The sequence below is a fragment of the Vicugna pacos genome, chromosome 9, assembly GCF_048564905.1.
Source record: "Vicugna pacos chromosome 9, VicPac4, whole genome shotgun sequence".
NCBI lineage: Eukaryota > Metazoa > Chordata > Mammalia > Artiodactyla > Camelidae > Vicugna > Vicugna pacos.
This window is the reverse complement of record NC_132995.1, coordinates 53,681,130-53,704,114: the sequence shown is the minus strand read 5'-3', so window position 1 is coordinate 53,704,114 and position 22,985 is coordinate 53,681,130. Positions and strand designations below refer to the sequence as shown.

General features: G+C 50.9%; 1 protein-coding gene across 4 annotated transcripts in view; it reads right to left on the bottom strand.

The window, feature by feature from the left end:
* Window positions 1-22,604, bottom strand: part of CRISPLD2 (cysteine rich secretory protein LCCL domain containing 2) — a 100,390-nt gene extending 77,786 nt beyond the window's left edge. For 3 of the 4 annotated variants that reach the window (XM_072967851.1, XM_072967850.1, XM_072967852.1), the window contains exons 1-5: window positions 22,445-22,601; window positions 8,088-8,403; window positions 4,020-4,138; window positions 1,634-1,766; window positions 1,051-1,166 (exon numbers count right to left, since the gene is read on the bottom strand). In XM_072967851.1, the coding sequence (XP_072823952.1) occupies window positions 1,051-1,166; window positions 1,634-1,766; window positions 4,020-4,138; window positions 8,088-8,327 (608 nt within the window). In that variant the 5' untranslated portion in view covers window positions 8,328-8,403; window positions 22,445-22,601. Of the gene's footprint in view, window positions 1-1,050; window positions 1,167-1,633; window positions 1,767-4,019; window positions 4,139-8,087; window positions 8,404-22,444 lie in introns of all 4 variants that reach the window. The other variant, XM_072967849.1, reaches the window with a different exon arrangement.
* Between the last annotated feature and the right edge of the window lie 381 nt (window positions 22,605-22,985).

Genomic DNA, 22,985 nt, shown 5'->3' with positions numbered 1-22,985 from the left:
TGTGGACCCGTTCATTGGTCTCCCAGGGGCTCGGGTCCCTCCCATCAATGATGTAATCCCCCTGCCTTCATTGCTGTGGGCTGCTGAGACACTGTCACCACAGGCATCCCGGATGGTTTATGAAGGGCTTCCATTTTCCTCCCATCCTCAGCGATTTCCCTTCTCATCCCACCTTCCCATGGCTGCTCCTGACCCAACCCAATACATGAGGTCATTCCCATTTCATTTGGTCACTGAGAAAAAATGCCTCAAGGGCCCACTGAGTGCAAGGACTGGTGCTAGGATAGCGGCCAGTCCAGTGGCCAGCGTACAAACCACAGGCTGTAAACTGGGGGAGCCGTTCTTCCAGAATCAGCACATGTTTGTCTGATGAGCAACGGAGGTGAATGAGTAAAGGGAAAATGACACATTGATGATATCAGGATGCTATAAGGAGGAAGAGGGATTATGACATAAAGACTTGAGTAAGCCCTGTCTAGAAGGGGAAATATAAAGATGCAAAAACTAGGTCTAGCATGAATACCTATTTTCTAGGTGTCTGCTGCATTTTTTCAGAGAGAAAAAAATCACTATGGCAGACAGTACTGGTTGCCCAGCCAACAGCTATTCCTGCTTCTGACTTATTCAGGTAGTCCCAGAGGATGACTGCAAAGCCAACTGGGGCAATTTCACTGATCAAAGCCACTTGGGGCAGTCTCGTTCCCCCTTGTCTATGAGTGGTCTAGTTCTGGCCAATGACATAAGGAGAAAGTGGGCCGGGGTGAGAAAGGCCTAAGGAGAGAGCTCCTTTCTACCATTCTCCTCCCTTCTATTTGGGAGGATGTGATGCCTGGTGCACTGCAGCCATCTTGCGACCATGAGGAGAGGACCACACAACAAGACAGACAGAGCCTGACATTGCTGAACTAGTAAGCTAACCCGGACGCACCAACCTCTAGATGCCTTGTTTTGTAAATAATGAAGATATTTCAACATTTAAGTCAGTTTTAGTTGGGTCTTCCATGGCAGCCAACCCAACCCAACCCATAAAACAATGTCATTTGTTCCTACTTTGGAGAGTAATTGCAGACAAGGTAGACCGCATTCTCCCAAACATCTCCCCAGACATTCATCCTCTGGCAGGTGTTCACAGCGCAGCCAACCTTGGTGGTGGTGGCCCAAACGATCTGAAAAGATAACCCATATATCAGAGCTCATGAGGCAAGGCTCACCAGGGTGACATAATCTGGCCTGGATCCAGAGGGTGCTAGTGCCAAAGGGGTGTGTGGTAAAGGAGTGAAGGACCAGATTCTTTCCCGAACCCACCGAAGATCCATTTATTTGTTAAAAAAAACAAAAACAAAAACAAAAACAAAAAAAAGAACAAACAAAAAAAACCACATACAAGGAAAATGCCTCAGCAATATAAAACCGCCATAGACGTTTCTAGTGCTTACTCTAAGTTTCCACATTTGTATCTGGCCACAAACAGCTAGGCTCACCAGCTACACTTTGAGCAGCACTGAATTAAAGGGAAAAATTAAGGCAATGACAGAACAGAGGTTTTCTGACTGGGCAACAGTCCTCCAAGACCCGGTGAGCAACTGGGTTTGGGGGTTCTGGGCTGAGGCCACACCTGATTTTCCAGCCATACCTGTGTATAGTGGGTGCACATGGTCCCAGAACACCTCTCCGGACACCAGGGATTGCACTCGTGGGGGTAGGGGTAGGTGTAGTCCTTCACCTCGTCATACCAGGACTGCACATGGAAGCCGGGAGAGCGATACCTGCAGGAGTGGACCAGCTTGTTATGTCCCAGCCACAATGCACCCAACAGCAGATACCCCAGCTGGTGGTACTACCACCCATGGGGCAGCTGGAGGAGGGGCTCCTTTGGGCCAACACATCCCATCCAACACCTGTTCAAAGTGCTTAAAACTCGAATTCACCAGCTCACCTGGGCACCCATGGAATCCCTCTGCATTCAGGAGTGACCGTGGGTGACCCCCATGTCACCTGGGTGTGCAGGAAACTTTTACCTGGCCCCCAGTGAGTTCTTTTTTATGTTAATAATCATGGATTTATTTTCACATACATTTGAGAAAATATACACAGCCCATGAACCCAATATTTCACTGCCATTATTGCTTAAGACAAAACTGAAGGCGGGAGTTCATGTCAATGTAGAGAAAACTGGTAAGTAAGTAACTGAACAGGTGCTTCACAGATGACACAATCACCGTGGCAGGGAAGCATCTGAAAGTTGCAAGACAGCTAGTTATAGGGGACAGGACAGGCAGGTCCCTGTCACCCCCCCCAAAGAGGAGCCTAGAGCCTCTCGTTTCTCTCGGCTGCCAGGACTCAGACACAAGGAAGTAAACTCATTCGAGGCACAGGAAGCTGCAGGCACACAGACCTCTGCAGTCAGTTGAGCAAACCCTTTTACCAACTTCCTATTTAGGATTTTTATCACTCGAGCCCCACCCCTCCCCCAGCCCTGAGGAGACCCCACCCGGCCATGGTTGGTGGCCATTGCTCCTTCACTTCAGCCCTGTCTGCCAGGTTGGACCAGTCATTTTCCTATCGGGAAAGAAAATAAATCAGATTTTTAAAAAATTAATTTTCTATAATAAAATCAAAACACTGGGGATTGAACCCAGGACCTTGTGTACATGAAGCCCGTGCTCTACCACTGATAAACCAGGTGCAAACTCTCAGTTGCTGTTACCAGCAAGTGCAAACAAAGCAGTTTCAATAAAGGGCACAGACATGGGGGGAGTGGGCACTGCTAAGGGCACTTTGGTGAGTGAGGCCGTTGGAGGTCTTGTAACAACTACTGTCAGGACCCAGAGGATGGTGGCTGTCGGTGCTGGAGCAGGGGAAGTAGCCTACCTTCTTGGGTCAGCTTGGGGAAAGAGCTGTACCCACCGACAGAGATACAGAGCCATGGGGAACCCACCACCCCATCTGTGCATTTCCTAGAGCCTCACAGCCAGGCTGAGGTGGTTTCAGGAAGAGAACAGTTGGGGGCCTCGGGATGAGAGGATTTTTTGGAAAGTTAGTCAGCAGTATTCACGCAGAAGGGGACAGTCTTTGTGCCCTTTGAGCTATCAATCCTATTCTTCGGAGTCTTCCTGATGAAATCATTCAAATCAACCAAGGAGGAAGAAAAAACCAAACAAGTTACAAGAACGGGATGGCTAAATTCCGATCTGTCAACTTGATGGCCCACAGGCAGTCTTGACAAGGTGGTAACCATGACAACTATGTCACAGAAAATTGTTTGATATTGTATGAGAAGGAAAAAAGAAAAAGAATTAACAGCTGTCCTGGCCACAGTTACAACTACATGAAAATATGCCGGCCCATGGCCAGATGCCGCCCAGGAGCCCAGGAACATGAAAAGTTGAACCAGGGAAGCAGGTCAGTGGGTTGTGCTCCCTTTAGACATTTTCTTTTAATGCTGTCATAAGACTGACTTGATAGAAAGCAGACAACAATACCGTGTTGCTGTGCTTCCAAGAAGCCACACCTCCAGACCCCTCACAGCACCTGCCCTGGTTCTGTCTCAGAAGCAAACCCTGATCTGCATTTCGAGGGGCTACTTCTAGTCCAGGCCAAATTTTCGGTGAAAGAGGCAAAATGAAGCAGACTCTGGTGACCCCCGGGCCTCAATCTGAATGACCTGTGTGCACAGCATGTGGATAGTGGGTCAGTGAGTCTTCATCAGTCAAAAGACATTTTCTCCGCTTCCTCTAATGAAACCAGCCCTCAGCCTCGAAGGGGACTTACAGCCAGCTTGGGTGCTGGGGTATGTGGCCCAGATAACCTTGGGGAAGGTCAGTGGATGACATTTCAACAGACAATGTCAAGGCTGTGGAGGTTCAGCAACATGAGTGAGACCCCAGTTCACAAGTAAGGGTGGGTAGTGAAGATATCTCAGTGGTAGAGCACATGCTTAGCATGCACAAGGTCCTGGGTTCAATCCCCAGCACCTCCCTTACAAAAAAAACAAGTAAGGGGAACATGGTGGCTCTTACCTGCCCCAGTGCACAGCCAGGTTCTGCCCAATGGACACCAGCAGGCTGGTGGGCCCGTGCTCCCATATGCACTCATGGGCCCAGGCTGCAGCTGACTTCTCTAGCTCTTCATCCCAGGTCTGCAGCGGGAGGAGAAACGGGTAGCAGGAGGTCAGGGTCAAGGATGGGTGTAAGGACCCAAACTGCAGAGACGCCCCCATGTCAGGCCCCAGGCAGACCTGAGGGCTCGACTGCAGCTTCTACGACACTGGACTCAGGGACTCCGTGCATGCCTCTGCTGGGTTCCTCCCAACTCAGCAAGTGGAAAATGGCAGATCAGCAAAGAACTTAAAGGATCCCGGATGCAAGGCTGACTGCAGAGCTCCTGCTTGGCCCCTAACTTGTCAGATGGAAGATGAGTAAATCCTGGAGATGGATAGTGGTGATGGTTGCACAACAGTGTGAATGCACTTAATGCCACTGAACTGTGCTTTTAAAAATGGTTCAAAGGGTAAATTTTATATTATGTCTATTTTACCATTTTAAATATATAAAAGTAGTGAGAAATGCCTTCAACTCGCCCAGTCCTGTTCCCCATCCAGTACTGCTGAGCCTGAATCAGGGTGGGGGGCATGGGCAGGAGTCTGGGCCAAAGAATCTGAAGACAGGCTCTGCTGCAGGCCCCGCCTCCCAGCTGGCCAAGGGAGCACACACCACTCCCCAGGAAAGAACACAGTGAACAAGGCAAACAGGATCACTTTTCTTCTGTGGAGGAACAGACACCAAGCAGCTGGGAGCCAGGGGCTGCTCCACCTCCTCCCAGAGCCTTGGGGAAGGTGCTCTAGCTCACAGGCAGGCAAGGGCTGTCATCTGGCTTTGGGTAGCCCCAGCCCTGGCACACAGTAGGTGCTCACTGAAAGGCTGTCTGGAAAGATTCCTGGGACCATCCAAAAACTGTGGGAACCCAGAGTGGAGTATCTCCTCCTCCTGCCCTGCCATCTCCTTCTGGCCAAGATGACTGCGACTCAACACCCAGCATCCTGCCCTGGAGCAGATGCTTCTAGAGACCTGTGTCACATCCCTTGACCCACTGACCAATTCAGCCACAGTGGACATTCTGGGTTTCTTGCTGACCGTGCCCCATGTTCAATGCCCACCAAGCACTGTGCCTCCACTGTCTCAGATCTTTCTCCAGTGCTCAAGCACAGCCTGAAATGGGGTGGTGGGGGTCCAGACCACCGTGAGGTACACTCAGGAGGAGACAGATGAGTGCATAAAAGAAGCCACCTCCTGACTTCAGACAGTGGGCCTCCCGCTGTTCCCTTTCCTCAGCAGATCCGAGGCCCTGTTCACCCTACGAGACCCCTACAGAGCACCACATGTTGGACTACCTCCTTCCTGTCTTCTGGACTCAAGGGTCACACCCTCTCTACTATGGCAAATAAGCCACCTGCACCCAGTCAGTGAATCTACCTCCAGGCAGGGGCCCATCTGATGCTCCACGAAGAAGCAGACACTGTCCACTGGGAAAGGCAGGCAGTGGGGATGGGGGCAGATGCACCAACATTCCTCTAGAAGTGGCCGGCTAAGGCCCGCCCCAGAGTCCAGGGAGGCAGAGACCCTCAAGCCACGACTCCGTCCTGAGGGTCATGGCTTCTCAGAAGCTCACTATGTATTCTGTGCCATAGTTCACCATTGGGGTGAACCTTGTGAGTCCACAGGACTTCCTCTAACTGCGCAGGGAGGGGAGCAAGAAGGCGCAGGTGGAGTGAGGGAGAGACAGACATGGCAGGTGGGATCTCTGGGGCCAAAGGCTTTTGAAATTCAGGCTGGTCTGAGGGAGGACAGAGCCAGATGAGAATCCCAGAGCTGGGTTTCCCCACACCCCCTCCTCCGCTTCCCACTAGAGACTGAGCACCCCCGTCCTGACTCCCCCTCCCCCTCCCCGCCTCTGGGCTCCAGACTCCACTCAGCCTGGGGGCTTCAAGGGCGGCAAACAGCAGCACCTCCTCACCACTGCGATGTCAGCAGCATGCCTGGCACCTAGTAGGACTTCAAAACAATGTTTCCCAAGCAAAGGGCGCAGGGCTCACAGTCACTGGTTTGGCTGCACGGTGAGCTGCTTACAGCTGACATACGCTCCTGACCCGGGCTCTTTCCACAGCAGCAGTCGCCATTTTAACTCTCCCCACAGAGTGACGCATGCGCGCACGCATGCGTGATGGACCCCAAGTGCCCGGGCTCCCTCCAGCTCTCACCTCCCCCCAAGCCTCACCTGCCCCCTCACCTCCCACTCAGCCTGTGCTTCCCAGCTGAAGCCTCACCCCTAGCATGTCCCTGTCCCGCTGAAGGGAAGGCATAGGTAGGCATCCTTTCCCCCTCAAAGGGACAACAAAAGGAGAAGGGCAAGAGCCGAGCAGTGAGGTGTGCTGGGGAGAGTGTGTGCATTAGGTGGACCTGGGTATGATGCCAGGGTCTGCCTCTTGCTGGCTGTGTGACTTTGAGCAAGTGGCTTCACCCCTCTGTGCCTCTGTTTCCCTCTCTCTAAATAGGCTAAGGGTACCTGGAATAGGATTTGGAGGAAGGCTGAATGAGAGTAGGTATTGAATCCCGAGGTGATGTCTTAACTCTTTGGAATTTTAAAGTCCACCTCTCAGTGCTAAGCCTGTTTCAAAGGACTGTGGCTGGAAGGCCTAGCAAGCAGGGCTGAGCCAAAAGCCATGCGTCTAAGACGCTTATTTAAATCAGTGCTGCTTGTCTGATGGAAACTGGCCAGGCAGCACTGGGCCGAGGAGGCTGGGGAGGCAGGGGCCAAGCCTGGAACCGCCTTTCCTGTCCCAAGGCCCTCTGCTCAGAGGCAGCCCCATGACTCTCCTGAAGGCTCAGTTTTCCCCACAGGTGGGCTATTTAGACTGAGGGACCCAGATCCCAACTCCAGTCCTGAAATATCACGAAGTAAACAAACAGGAAACCACACGACAGCTTTGTCACGGGCTGTCCATGGGCTGCCCTGCCTTGCTGTACATCTAAGCTCCTTTCACCTGCAAGGAATCTCCCACACAACCACAAGGCCAGTACAGTGCATGAAGAAAAGACCAGCATAAATCAAGCCTGCTTCCCAGAGAGGGCGGGAAACAGCCAGCATCCTGGGGGCCTGGAGCTCAGTCAAGCTTCAGGACAAGGGAGATACTCCTTAGTGGGCATCACACAGGGCCTTAGGGTGGGAAGGGGCACAGGATGTAGGGTCCAGGAAGGATCTAGAAGAGGGGGAGAGTGTCCTCTCCCCACGGGGACAGAAGCCAAATAAGCAGGTCCTGGGAAGGTACAGGGAGGAGTCCGCACCCAAAGCCCCAAAGAAATCTACCCTGCTTCTCTCCATCTTTAACCCTAAAAAAGGTCTGCACAGCTATCCCATGCATTAGCAGTTTGAAAGGGGGCCCACTGTTCCCCCTAAAATAAGCACAGCCCAGTTGGAATAAATACTGGGACCATTTTCTTGAAAGAAAAAAGAAACGGTTTCATAACAAGTCCCCAGAGGACTTGTTCCAAGTCTTACTCAGGGCTCTGCCCATACAGGCAGTCCACTCATCTGCCCCACATCTGGTGATGGGCCACCTCATGCGGGCAGAGACAACGACCATGCAGGGCTCGCAGGCCCGCAGCTGGTCTGACCTTCAGGGAGACCGATGTCAGAGCACAAGGCCACACGGAAAGGGGCGGCAGGGTCTGAGGAAGGAGAGGAGGCCCAAGACGAGGGCTGTGGGGATTTGGATGAGGAGGTGATGGGCGGGCAGCCCTCTCGGGGAGTGTGCAGAGGCTGTGACACACACAGCATCTAGATACCTCTCTCGCCAAAGGAAAGGGAGGGAAACAAGCAATGCAGACAGACAAGGGCTCCTGAAAGAAGATCTCGGATGCCAGCAAGAAGCACAGAGGGCCCTCGAGACTCCTGTGCAGGAGAAGAAAGGCTGGAAGAAAGTGAAGATTTTGGAAGTAGAAAGTGATGGCCACATCCCAGCTGATGGGGACAGCACAGGATGGACCCCTGGCCTCCCAGCCCTTGGGATGGGGGGCCCGCCCAGTGCTCACCATGTACTCCATGTTGGAGGCTGGCGGGGACACCTGGCCCCGCAGTTGGTTGTGAAGCATGAGGATCTCCTCTCTGTCCGACCTAGGAATGGCCCTCCGGACGCGGGAGTGGGGCTTGTCCTGCTGGTATTTCCTGAGCAGCTCCTCTAAGTGTGTGACGTTGGGCAGGAAGAAGCCTTGGGCTCCGCAGACCAGCAGCACTAGCACCCAGGGTACAACACTGTGCAGGACACAGCTCATGGCTTCACGTCAGCAGTGAGAGCTGGGGTGATAGTGCAGCCTGGGCCCCCGAGGCAGAGCGGGGTGCTCGAACGCTCTGAAAGGAAGCAGAGGGCAGCGGGAGAAAAGTCAGTCAGTATTAAACCGGCTACGGCAGAGAGTAGGGCAGGCATCATTCTCCCCACTCCCCAGACGTGGAGTCTGAGGCTCACAGAAGCTACACAACCAATGTCCCGCAGACAGGAAGTGGTGGAGCTGGGATTCAAGCCAAGGGTTTCCAGCAAGGCAAGCCGCCCAGTTCCACCTAGGACATCCTGGCTCAGTCTCTCCTGGACTCAACTTCTTTTGGCACCACCTTTTCTCATCTTGAATCAGATTTCTACTCACTCAGGACTCCAGTGGGTCTACGGCCTGAATTGAGCTCCATCTCCTGCCCCCAAAAGAGATGGATAAAGTCATTTCACATCACCCAAGTTTTCACCATGAACCAGCGTGAGTAGCCAACTTCATAGTCCCCATGAAATCAGATTCAGTTCACCAAAGTGGTTGCAGGCAACCCCAGACCCATTACTGCACAAGGCTCTTTAGCACAGCCCTTCCCCGGGGCACCACCCACATCATCGGCACAGACCACGACACAGTCTCCCAGAACCCAGTCAGGAACCCAGCCTCACGCTTGGCTGATTTGGAAAGAAGGAGCAGCTCCAAGGGGTGCCTGTGTATCCCGCTCTCATCCCGTCCCTGCCTGGCAAACCCACTACACACCCCGGCACATAGTCCCCCTCAGCCAGCTTCTGCCTGACAGTGAGCCCATCACAGGCACAGCCGGGGGTGACCTTGTTGCTGCTAAGTTAGTGGTTCATGGGGGTAATTAGTACCTGTCAACTGCCATCAGCAGGGCCAAGGGGACAGACAGTGGCTGGGACTCCTGGACCTTCTTGGCCCATCTCCAAGCTGCAATTCCCAAGGTGTGTTTCTAGAATCCTAACCCTGACACTTGGCAGGCCAGGAGCCATGGTGCACAGCCTGCTGGTCACATCAGTTGGGATTCACCCCTCTCAGAGATTCCCTCTGTGCCAGCTGCAGTCACCTCCCTCACCTTGTGACCCATCAAAGATCATGATGACTCTTCCTTACTTCCTTTCTTGCTATGAGCCCTTTTCCCAAATAATGCCTCTTACTAAACTTTCTTCCCTGGCACACATCTTAGGAAAAGTTGTCTTCATCTTGGAATATACTTACTAATTTTAAAAGCCCAAAGTCTAAAGTTAATTTATTAGGTGAATTTCCGCTGTGCTTTGTGTTCCTTCTCAGAACCCTTCCTGAGCATCTCCGGGGACCAGTCATCTCATTTACATCATTTCTAATCTTCACGACCTGGCAGGTCAGTCTGTTTTTGCTCCCATTTTACAGACAAAGAAGCTGAGGCTTAAAGTGCTGATCCCAAGGGTGCCCTATTGGTAAGTGGAGATGCTGAGATGCAAATCCAGGTGTGATGCCTCTGAGGGTTCAGAATTTTCTGTCATGCCACCCTGGTTCCTCTCTCGCTGGGGCCAGGGGTCACACTCAAGGGGAATCTGTCAGTCACCCAAGGACCTTTACTGGGTACCTATTTTGTGCTGGACACTGGGACACAAAGATGAAGAGGGCATTGTCCCTGGCCTCAAGGAGCTCCCAGTTAGGCTGAGAAAATAAGCAAGGAAACCCACAGCCCCCTCCAAGCAGAACAGGCCTGACTGAAGACAGCACAGGAAGCTGGAGAAAGGGACTCCAGAGTCCCGCCAGGATGAGGCGGGAGGCAGCCGGGCCTCGATGCCAACCTACCCAGAAACCCAGGAGGCTCCTCTAGTCTTCATGGACATTAGCAACAACCAGGTTTTCACCAATCAAGTTGGCTGGGGCTGCAAGATGGCAGTTGGATGAGGACATCCTCAGCAAGACCCGGACATCCCAGGAGGCGGCGCATGAAGCCAAGGAGCTATGGGAACTTGCGGCAGTTCCCATCTCCGACCCTGGAAACTCTCCAGGGTCCTGACCAAGCCCACACGGCAGATAAAAATAACCACTATCCAGGGGGAGGCCTGACTCTCTTTGAAGTGGGTGAGATGTTGTCTCCCTCCTGAGGATTTCCCTTTGGGGCTGAGCCCCAGGGATGGCGGGGAGGACTTCTGTGTGCTCACTCGCCCCATGGGAACCAAACGACTGATGCAGAGCCTCTCAGGGCCCCTGACCTCTCTCCAGTTAGTCACACCACCATATATGAACATTTCCCAGCGGCAGAAGCCTGACTGAAACGGACGCCAAGAACGCACTGGTGCTGGGTTAAGACGTGAGATGAAGTGGGAGTAGGACTGACATCACAGAGTGGCCACTCGGGCGTCATGGCAATACTTGACTGGCTTTACCCTATGCGTAAGCATCCCAGGGGCAGGCCCCCCCCCCACCAAAGGCATGCAACAGGACCTGCTTACATAATTCAACTAGAACAAAACCTGGGTTTGGTTTAAATCACCAATGAGCAAAACTCAAACAACTCTTGGTAGTAGGGTAGGTGAATGAATTGTGGGGCATCGTGGGTGGACTATTAGACAACAGATAAAAGGAGCTATGTGACTGTCAGCACAAACAGCTCAAGTGAGATCTTGGGCTAAAAAAGCAAGTTGTAGAATACAATGTGAACAGTAGTACTTATGCACATTTTAAAGCATATAAATAAATCATACCTTGTATAGTTTATGGATACAAGTATATGTACATACATATACATATGTGTATATATTATAAACATGTATAGTATATGTGTAGGTACATATATGTATATGGTATATGTGTGCGCACATGTGTCTGTATGGTAAAACCAGGACTGAATCAGACCAAGTTCACGGTGGTGGTTGACTGCAGGGTGAGGGAAATGGAGCTGGGAAGGAGAATGTGAGGGAACTCATCTTTATCTTTAATATATGGTTTATTTAAAAATCTCAAGCAAATATGGCAAAGGTTAAGCTCTGTTCACATTAGGTGGGTGGGCTGAGTTGGCATGGTAACCACAGGAGGGCATCCCCAGGGGCCAGACCTTGGTGGTGAGTGCATACCATCCTTTGGACTTGTCTTTTTTAAATTTTCTTAAATATTAATGAGTAAGTATAGCACAGGGAACTATATTCAGTTTCTTGTAATAACATGTAATGGAAAAGAATCTGAAAAAAATGTGTATATGCATGTATATGCATAACTGATCCACTTTGCTTTATACCTGAAACTAACATTATAAATCAACTGCACTCAATAAAAAACAAAATTAAAAAAAAAAGAAAGTACAAAAAAATTAATCAATAAAACAAAGCAAAATGCCAAAGCAAGAAAGGACAGTGAAACCACAGCTGATCCCAAGGGCATCCTCCAGGCATGTTCTCCTGAACAAGGGCAACCTCATTCCAACAGACTCAGTGGGGCACCTTCACTCTGAATGTTAAAGGGACTTGCTTAGTCCACAGCCTGCAGACTGGCCCTTCCTTCCAAGGTTCCAGAGAGAATTGATAAAGCTTCGGGTGGAACTTTAGAGTTGGGAGAACCATAGAGTTTAGTCCCATGAGAAGAAACACAAGTGAAAAGAGGCATTTCTCTGAGTGGCTTCTCCACCCTGAGACAATCGCTGGCCTGGAGATGCCAACTTGTCTCAGGTCCTGCCATCCACAGCATCATGCTGGGTGGCACTGTTGGGTCTGGAAGTGGTCTGGCCTGGCTAGGGGTCCAGGGGGCCCACACTGGGGAGGGGCCAGGTTGGGATCTGGATGGCTTCTGCCAAGTCTGGGCTCCTGGAGAACACTGAAGATTTAAGCAGAATCATAACAGTAACAGGGCCGGCATCTCAGGTGCACGGGCTGGCACGCAAGAAGAAAAGCACGGGCTGATGGACTGAGTTGTGTCCCCTGCAAATTCCTATGTCAGAAGTCCCAACCCCCAGGACCTCAGACCATGACTGTATTTGGAGATAGGGTCTTCTCAATTTGGAGAAGCCCTTCTCAATTTGCTGACCCGGCCTCTGATCAACTGCATGAAACACCCACATGGACAGCTATACAATTCCACAGAAATGCTCTCTGGGAGATGTTGTCTTCCTGGCCTCAGTTGCAAAACCTAGCCTGGGAGACCACAAATAAGATAACAGGGCCAGGATCCCGGGAGAACATACCAGAGAGGTGGGGAGGGGACTAACAAAGATTTCAAGCTCCAGGGTCAATGGTGAGACCCAACCTGAAGTCAAATCCCTGCAGCACTGCCCCAGCTTTCCTATGCACTTGAACTCTTGCTGTTTTCCATCCCATTTTCTGGAAAACAAACTGAACCCAGGAGACGTTACCTGGTATTAGCGAGGTTGTGAGGCTGGCTTGAAGTGGAACTCAGACTTGAAATCCAGCTTTCCGAAAGTGAGGGAAACTTTTAGCTTCAGCTCTGCGATCACCCCTCCACCCCAAGCCAAGGCTCTGTGGACACCTCAGGCATTAGCTGACCCGCGTGTTCTCATTCTAGCAAGGGGTCTCCCCCGATGGCTATCGCCTGGGTGATGCTGCCACCGAATTCAACTCACAGGAGAGACAGAAAGAGAATGTGGTTTACGTCTGATGTGTCATCCCGCCCCAACTGCCTTTGCCTGTGTTTAGGAAAGTCTGCCAGGAAGATGAATCTCAGGATGGAGCCCGCCAGCCGTCAGCCCCGAGGCTGTGCCAAGCTCTCTGCTTGTGCACATGCTGTTCCCACAGCTCATCGCATGACCCCAACCTGCCCTCCCCCAGCCCCAGCCCAGCAGATGATTTCCTGCTCGAGGGTTAAGACTCAACTCCAGGGTCACTGCTTAATCACGGCCCCAGATCCGTCAGCCTTGTTCACTGCTGAATCGCCAAACTCTGATCTCCTTTGGACGAGGAGACTTGTACCTTCATTCTGTAAATATTTATTGGCGCCTCCTTGGTGAACAAGAGAGACAGGTCTGCAGGTGTGATTCAGCTCCAGGAGGCTTCCAGAAAGGAGTGACCCTTCTGCTGAGTCTTCACTGATGAGCATAGATTGATCTGCCTGCAGAGGAGGGGGCAGGTTGGGGTCAAGGAATGAGCTGTAGGATGCCATTAAGATCAGGAACCTACCGGTGTAACAATGTTACAGTTCGCTACACAGTGTACAGTTAATAGTGTTGCTATTACAATCATGGTGAGATGATGCTAAATGCTCCACAGATGCCTGGTTTGGAAGGATTTGGGGAAGGTTGGGTTAATAATGGGGAATGCAGCAAAAAAGGCTATTCTCTCTTCATCACATTAATTCAAAGCCCCACCTCTCTGCCTTGAGACAAAATCTGATTTTTTTAAATCCTATTAAATGTCTAATGCTCATGGGGAGAAAAAACCCTCCCCTAAATTTGAAAAACACTTCAGCTCACTACATGCCTGGAACTTTGGTCACTTTTTCCCAGCTTCCTGGGGAAGTGGGTTCTGAGATGTCACAAACCAGGTCTGTGGCATGATTGTGGCCATCTGGCCAGGAACCAAATTCACACTGATGACAGTTAACTGGCTGTGGGTGTCCTAGGACCCACCAGCCTGCCTCACGTCTGCTCACACTATCTGCCTTGCCAGCTAGACTGTGCGCTTCTTGAGGGCTGGAACCAGTGATGCCCTGGTAAATGTTTAACAACCAATGCTCAAAACCCCCAAAATAATCACCCTGATTTATAGCGTCTGCCAATTCCCTTTGTGTAAATATTCCCACCACGGCAATTCTAAGCCACCAATGTGGGATCACTGAGCATGGAGTTTCTGGAAAGAGCTTCATAATACCAAACCATGATGTAGTCATTTCATCATATGCATAGAAGAGACACTAACCATCCTAAGAGGAGAGAGAATAGTTAAGTGCAGTAAAAAATTAGGATGTGGTAAGTTTTGAGTATTTATTATCTTCATTTTAAATAAGACTTATTTCACTGTAAGTTTATGTAATTTAATATGTAACAATGGCTGTGTTGAACTGGACCACGACTTCTCTGAAAACTTAACTGTTAGTTCTCACAAGCTGGTATAAGCCGGTTTGAGCCAGCATGAGACAGGTCCAGCACTCCACTGGCAGGAACTGCATCTTGTTCAACTTGATATCTCGGCGCTTATTAACTGCCCAGCAAACACTGGTCATCAATAACCCAGCCAATGCTCAATGAGGGAGGACAAAGCAGCAGATCCTCCCTGCATCTCGCATTTCATCTTCTCCACACACTGGTGGGGCCATGGTGATTATGGTCCCTATTTTACAAAGGAAAAACTGACGCTCAACACAGATGAGCAGCTTGCTCACAGTCAATGCCGACGAGTCTGCCACACTCTGACCTATCACCCATCCCCACTCTCCAAAATTTCAAGGCAGTTCTGACCTACGCCCCCATGTCAGCCAGACTCAGCCAGAGACCCCACAGCTCACCCCAAAGGCAGGGGCACCCCGGGCTCTGCTCTTCCTCCGAAGCACAAAGGAGAACTCAAAATGTCAACGAGGAAGCCAAGGGCAGAGCAAAGGCAGACCCACAAACCACCCAGAAATTCCAGGAATGAAGTGGCGGCTGGGAGGAGGGGGGGAGGGACACCCGGCTCATCTCCGGCAGATCCCAGGGCTGAGCAGAGCCTCCAGAGAAGAGTGGCAGGGCAGGTACCAGACACCCAGGGCAGGTCCTCCTTCCTCCACTGGGTCCAGTCAGTTTTCCTTAAACTCTTCTTGACAGGATTAGGGCAGGACCATGGAAGAAACAGACAGGGTCCTTCCCTTGCCAACTGCTCTGTCCCCCAACTCCACAAGGATAGACACCGAGCTTAACAGAAATACCACCCCCATGGATACTTTCTTTCCTCCTGTCCCCGCAGCAAAAGATACCTCCTTATGGTATACACAGGACAATAGGTCGGGATACTCAACTGAACAAACATAATATTCAAAACCCACTCGATTTTTTAAATCCTATGTTGAGAATATACACAATTCTGAACCAAAAGTAGAACACTCGCTCAACAAACATTTATTTAATCTACTTTATGCAAAAAAAAAAAAAGAAAGAAACTAAAAACTAGGTTTGTTCAATGCAAACCAAGATACTATATGAGAGAAGCCACCTTAAAGTGACTGGGTAATAAATTAATGTGTTTTTAAAATACTCTGAACATAACTCTTGGGGCCCCTTTCTCCCCTGTTGAAGACGTGTGGATGTTTCCTTGGGAGCAATGCTCCCAGCAAAGCTTTAGATAAATGCCAGGAAATCTCCACCTCCAAAGGATAAGAAATCAAAGAGTCCCAGAAGGCAGTGTGGAAAAGTGTGGACATCGGTTCAACCCAGGTTTGAATCCTGACTCCAAACGTAGAGGTGGATGCTGCCCAAAAGGTCCCACAACCTCTCAGAGTCTCCAATTCCTTGCCAGCAAAATGAAGCCTTGAATTTCTCTCAGACCTGGGAGAGGATTTGAAGATTATGAAAATAGAGGTCCTAAAGGGCCCAGAGGCAGAATCCCAGGATTGACTGGTGTTTGATGACTGTTTCTTTCCCTCCTCCTCCTGGGTGAATTCAGGCATCCCAGATCATCTCCGCTCCAGGCCACAAGGCTGGGAGCACCTGGACCAGCCTCCCACCTGAAATGCATGATTCACTGGTATTGGATGGTACCTGCGAGCATGAGTCACATCCTTGAATCAAGCTCAAAGACACATAGCTCAAGAATCTACAGCAACAGGCTATGGAATTGTCACACAGCTTTGCAAATGAAAATCCCCAGGGCAAACCGTCAGGTGGCCACAGAGTTTCTGGAATACGCAACTGAACAACTGAACCCCAGGAATAGGGGAGACATCACAGCAAACAGACATTCAGAAGGCTGGAGGAAGACAGTCCTGGAAAATGGGGAGGTTGGGCAGAGGTAGGAGCAGAGACCACTCTGGCTAGGGTGAACTCCAGGCAGCAGGAACTGCAGGGACAAAGGCTCGGCGGTGGTCACTGTCTTGGCCAGACCGAGGACATGTGCAGAGCCAGCATGGCCAGGGAGAAATGGGTTCATAGAGGCAGAAGGGCCAGGTGGCCAGGGGCCTTGAGGTCCAGGACACGAAGCCTGGATTTCACTCTAAATGCAAAGATGGTCTGTGTGTTGGGTGCTGGGGAGATGAAGCCGATGGTGATACGGTCTGATTTATGCTTGGAAAGCCTAACAGACCCAACACTACAGACGAAGCTCAAAGACATAACTTTGAACCAAAGAAGCCAGGCTCCAGTGATCAAACATGCATGGTTCCATTTACGTAAAGTTCAAAACCAGGCAAAACCAACCTATGCCATCAGAAGTCCGGAAATGGTTACCCTTGGGGGTGGGGCTGTGGGAGGGGCCCCAGGGGATGGTCAGGTTCCCACTGCGGCTGTAGTTTGCACACGTGCACTTGGAGAAAAGTCATCCCCCAGTGCACAAAATGAGTGTGCTTCCTTTCTAGTATGTTGAACTTTAATAAAAAGCTTAAGAAAAAAGTCAAAGTCTAAAAAGCTCTGGCCTTGTTGGAAGAATGTCTCCAGAGAAGCAGGAGAACACTACTGTGCAAGAGAAAACCCTCCAGGGTTCTCCCCAGGAGTCTCAGCAGGGGGACAAGTCTGGGGCTGGTCTCCGACAGCCCTTCAAAGTGAACTTGAAAGTTCAGATAGAGCCCTGTGCGGCCAGGGCCTCCCACTTGGGCCAGACATCTACTCTCCCAGACAGGGCCCAGTTCATCCCCCGTCTGAGAGGGCACTTTGTCCAGCGATGCCAAAGCTGAAAATATCTTCAGTCCCCATGAAGCCCAGCCTTGAAGGTTCCTGGGAATAAACAGTGTTTTTAAAGCAGCTGGTGCTTCCCCCGATGAGAACAGACTGGCTGTGTTGGGAGCCAGCTTGGGGCGGGAGAGAGAGAGGAGGCAGACAATGTACGATGTACACACAGACAGATTTTAAGTGCCATGGAGGAAACAACCCATTCATTCCAGGGGGCACCTAGGGGTTACAAACAGACATAGTTCCTAAGCTTCTGGGCACAGGGGTCACAAAACACACCCTGAAGGAAGATGCTGGAACCCTCAGGACACTTGCTCACGCCCCAGAGCAAAATGTGTTCTTCCGGAAGAAAGGTCTAAGAACACACCAAGAACTTGTTCTCAGGGTCCTCGACTCTGGAGAGAAGAGGTCATTTCAGCTCCTAAGCCACTCCCTCCATTCTTGCCACGTGATTTCTTTCTGGCCACACCACGTCCTGTAAACAGAACCTTCCACCCCCATCAGCCAGCCCCCTCCTACCCCATTCTGGAGCCAGGGCCCAGGGCAACTCTTCACTGCCTTTCTAAGGCAGTGGGTCTCACACTGCAGCCCTCACCAGAAAGTGCTGGAGGCCTCATTAAAGCAGATTGCTGGCCCCATCCTCATAGCTTCAGGATGTCTGGGGCAGCATTCTGACAAGTTCCCAGGTGCCATTGCTGGTCTGGGGACCCCACTTTGACACCCACTGCTTTAGATGCTGACAGCCTCTCAAATCTTCTCATGCCACACCTTAATCCAGCGTTTCCCAAATCCCAGCCCTTGGCACACCCCCTTCCCAAGCTTTGCCCACCTTCCTACTATCTATCTGCTCTAGTTCACATTTCTTATTTTATTTAAGTTGGCTCGCTTTGCGGGGGTGTTCAAAGACATTTACTTTAGAAAGGGAACCTTCTAGCCTCATCGTGTATAGGGAACCCAATCACTTCTGCCATGAATGGAAGGCAGGAGGAAAATTATACATGATGGAATCAGAACAGACCTGGGACCTCCCGGCTGGGTGCTGATAAGGGCCAAAGGCTTTGTTGTAGAGGGCACTCTTTCTTTGTTGTAAAGGGAGGTCACAATGGAGGGATACATTAGGGCAGAAGGCAGCCAGTAATAGAGAGGTGGGAGAACAGATCCTGGGCTGGAGGCCTTTGCCACTGGGTCAGTACACATGCTCAGTCTCCTTGGGGACCAGCAAGGATGAGCTCCCCACACTCTGGGGGACACTGATCAGTCCACAGTGATCTGTTCTCAGGGACTCTCCTGTGCCCTGCAGCCCACAGTAGGAAATCCAAATTCAGAACGGCTCACCCGACTGCCGGGCAGACACTTGCTGCCCAAGCTTGACCCTTAGACTCTAGCCACCCCCAAACTTCCTGTCATTTTCAGGGTGCCAGGCCTCTCTGCAGCTCCAGGCTTTTGAACACACATGGTCGCTCTCCTTAGTGCATCCTCCCCAATGTCCCACCCACTCACTGTCCCCTTTCCTTGCCAGACTGCACTGCCTCTGCTCTCAAAGGACTTCTAGGATCTTATCAAGTCAGTCTCAGTGGTTGCCAGCTGCATGCCAGTTCCCAGTTCTAGAGAGATCCAGGATTTTTTCCAATCCAAAAGAACTCTGGGGCAGGGTCAGTTCTGGGACCACTTGACCACAAATGAAATGGAAGCTTGAGTCTTTTTCCTTCTGGGATTTTACTATCCTTTACTCCCAATGGGACAAGGTTCAGAAGCCTGGATTGAAAATGTGGGATTTCATAATTTATAATATTTTTAAAGATGATGGTCCAATAATTGCATAATCCTTATTCAGACACCCCCCTGAATCTGTGGTTTTTGTCTAAGCTGACGCAGCATTTGAGACAATCAGAGAAGATAAATCTCCCTCAGGCTGGACCACAAGAAACTGTCTGTCCTCATAGCCTTGGGGAGAGAGGGGGTATCAGTCCATGAGTACCCACAACTGCACAACCTGGGGTACAAAGCAGGGTTCCCCCAGGGCAATGTCTCCAACAGGATTATCTGCCAGTGGCTTTCCCAGGGAGCCTGTCAATACCTCCCTCAAAACACTCAGATGCCAGATTACCCTGCACCCACGGAAGAGGGCCTTGACCCAGTCCAGAATGAGATGACCTCAGCTGATGCTTCTTCAAGAGGGAAGTCAAGAAAAGAGGATACGTGTTCCTTAATAAGGTAAAAACAGAGTTACCAAGTGACCCAGCTATTCCACTTCTAGGGGTAGACCCAAAACAACAGAAAACCGGTATTCAAACAAAGATGTGCACACAGATGTTAATAGCATTATATGCAATAACCAAAAGGTGGAAATGGCCCAAACTTCCATCAACGGAAGAATGAAAAAACAAAACCTAGCCTATCTATACACTGAAATAGTATTTAGTCATAAAAAGGGATGGAGCCTTGACACAGGCTACCACATTAATGAACCTTGAAAAATGCTCAGTGAGAGAAGCCAGACACAAAAAGCTACACACTGTATGATTCCATGTGTGTGAAATGTCCAGAATAAACAAATCCAGAGATAGAAAGCAGATTAGTGGTTGCCAGGGGCTGGGGAGGAGAGAATGGGGAGTGATTGCTAGTAATGCTTATGGGGTGTCCTTTCGGGATGATGAAGATGTTCTGGAATTAGGTGGTGGTGATGGTTGTACAACACTGCAAATGTATGCGGTGCCACTGAACTGTACACTTTAAAATGATAAATCTTAAGTTTATGGATATTTTACCACAATAAACAATTTTTTCCCAAGAAAAAGAAAAAGAAAAAGAAAAAGAGCATGGCTGGCCCCACCAGACACCATCCAGATCTGCCTGACCCTCCCTGTTCCAGAACAGAGTGTGCTCCATTTAGGACTTTATGAGGGGCTCCAGATGTCCCATCCCATGAAGGTCTGAGCCTCTATTCAGCTCAATGAACTAAAGATGAGATGACGCCTGTGTTGTACTTTCCTTTCTTGACAAGCCATCAGCCCCTTTGAGTGATGCTGGGTTTGCACATCTGGGATTGATCAAAAACCAGTGAGTTTGCAAAAAAAAAAATGGGGGGGAAGCCTCCTAGGTCGGGAGCAAGCAGACACAGAGGCACCTCCTATACACAGTAAATTGCCCTGGTGACAGAGAAAAGAAGTTTCAGCTCACACAAGGCCAAAGAGGTCAGCATTTGGGGGTCCTGCCTTTAAAAGCCAGTTTTCAAATGCAACCTATCAAAAAAGCAGATATCCATCATGGGGTCTCTGAGGCAGGAATGAAGGGTGGGGGCTTTCAGTGGCCTCACGCTCTTCTGTTGCGGCTCCAGCCCCTCCCCCATCGAGTCTGCTCTCCTTTCTAGTCCAGAGGCAGGACTGTGGGAACTAGCATTGCTCTGGGTTCCCCAGCAGGGTGCTCTGCACAGTGATACAGGTACCTGTCGGCAGAGTGGATCCCAAGTCCCCCTGTCAGCACATCCCCTCTCAAGGGCCACCCTCTAACTGGGGCTAGGGATCAGACCCCACATGGCATGAGAAATCTTGCCCAGCAGCCAGCACTGCACTGACAGCCATGTGGCCCTGGGACCAGCATCTTCTTCTAGGATCTGGGGTGGGGCCCAGCCAGAATAGCAGCTCTCCCCGACCCTGGCTGTGTTGTATCAGGGATGTGCCTTAACCACTCTGAACTTCAATTTCCTCCTTGTGAAAAACAAGGACAATCCAGTGCCCAGCTCATAAAGAAGTCAGTGAGCTGGGTCATCCCTGTAAAACTCCGGGCATGTCTGGCCCACAGTAAAAGCCAGAGAAAACGCCAGCTGCTGGTAGGATTACAAAGTTATCATTACTATTCCTACTCTTACTTTTTAAGACACTGTAAAAATCAAAATCACTCTCTTCATTCTCCTCCCTGGATGCATCGCCAGGGACTTGGGCTAAGGCTCAACTCTGCTGACTGCTGTTTTATCTGGAGCCACTCTCACAAAATGATTCCTTGTTGAAGGTCAGGTTCAGAGGTGGAGTTAGCAGTTGGGCAGAGAAATGTCTTAAAGGAGGCAGGACCCAGACATTAAGTGTGTATGTAGGTGAAGTGCAGGCAGACAGACCTAGGGTAACGACTTCACACCCCTCTTGGTCTATTTGGGGTAGGGGGGATGCCCTTCTTGTCCTTCACATCCTGGTCTCTCAGCTGTCAGGCTCTAAATTTCAGATGCCCTGACCACGCTGGGAAAGGCAGGCTTACCCTATTCTGCCAGGGCAAGGAGCCTAAAGTCTCAAGGCAGAAACTCACAAGCCTACCCTTGGTTGGAAGGTGAGAACTGGGCACTTGCCAGGCTCCCAGCTGCTTCTCTTGACCAGAGCCCCAACTCACCTTCTGACTAAAAGACATCCGATTTAAATTAGACTTTGAAGAACAGGCATCAGCTAAGCCTTTCCTGGCTTGTCCACCAGTCCAGCCCTTTCAAGGGAGGCTCTTGGTCCGCACTGTACAAGGAGCTGGCTGTGGTTCACCTGGGGCAGCCAATCTCCCTAGACCCCAGGGCTGAGTTTTCAGATCACAGAACAATAGTCCCAGCACAACTCTTCCCCCACAAGAAGTTTATGCAGATATCTACCCTGGCTGAAGACACCTAAGAACTATTCCCAAACCTGCTGGAACTCTGACATAACCCCACACCTGGATACATCTACATCCATATGGAGCTTTGGAGACAGGCAGAATTGGGTTCCAGCTTCTTCTCTGCCTGGACAACTCACTTCAACTCTCTCTCAGTGTCTTCATCTGAAATGCAGAAAGAGGAAGACTACCTTTGCAGGTTTTTTGCAAACTAAATCACAAAGGGGCGTGGCCCTGTAAACTGCGGAGCAGAATGCTCACACCGTTAGGATCACCGCAGCCCTCCATATAAGGGTAGAACACATTCAGAATCCAGCCACATCCACACCATCAGCTTTCCATTTATTGACGCTACGCTCACTGGGACACAGGAACGCAACACATGCTAGAGAACTGCATAAGGAAGGCAAGAGTACACAGCCTTAGGGAGCACGAGTTGGCAGTCAGACTGGCTTTGAGTCCCAGCTCCCTCACTTCCTGCATAGGAGGTCTCAGGCAACTTGTCCTCTCTGAGCCTCAGTTTCTCCATCTATGGAAGATCATGTTGTTGAGCATGGTTCTGAGATGAAGGTGGCGCGCTCAGCTTAGTCTCTGCACACAGTACGTAAGCCCTAAGAGACGGCATCTGCTCTGGTTACTTTAGCTCCTCGGAGACTGCGGGAGCGGATCGCACCTTGCAGAGAAGACTTTAAGTCACACTTACCTTCGAGGGGCTCCAACTACCAAGTCGCCGGCGTCTCCTGCGTGGAGTGGCCGCGGCGGCAGGGCAGGCACAGCGGGCACAGGGACAGGTCGCCGGACAGAGGACACCCAAACCGCCGAGGGATTCAGTGGGTCGGGGGACCCAGCGCGCCGCCTCTTGTAGACGGTCCGGAGCCCAGAAGCCTCGCCTCCGCAGATGCCGGCGGCGCTGATAGGGCCGCACCGTTGTGGCTCCGCCCCTGCCCCTCCGGCCCCGCCCTGCCCAGGCCGCCTCTACTCTGGCCCACCCCGCCCCTCCCGGGCTCGCCACGCCCCAGAGCCCAGAGGACACCAGGAGGCGCGGGCGCCTGGGGTCCGGGCAAGGGGTGTTGCCGGGAGGGCAGGATCACCCGCGTCCCAAGAACTCTGCTTGAGAAGAGGACATGCTCAGTTTCCTCATCGTGACCATAAAAGTATTGTTTACACTGAGCGCTTACCATGCACCCGATGCGGTGCCAAGCACTTTTCCACCGGGGATTTGCAAATTTACCAAATTCCATTTC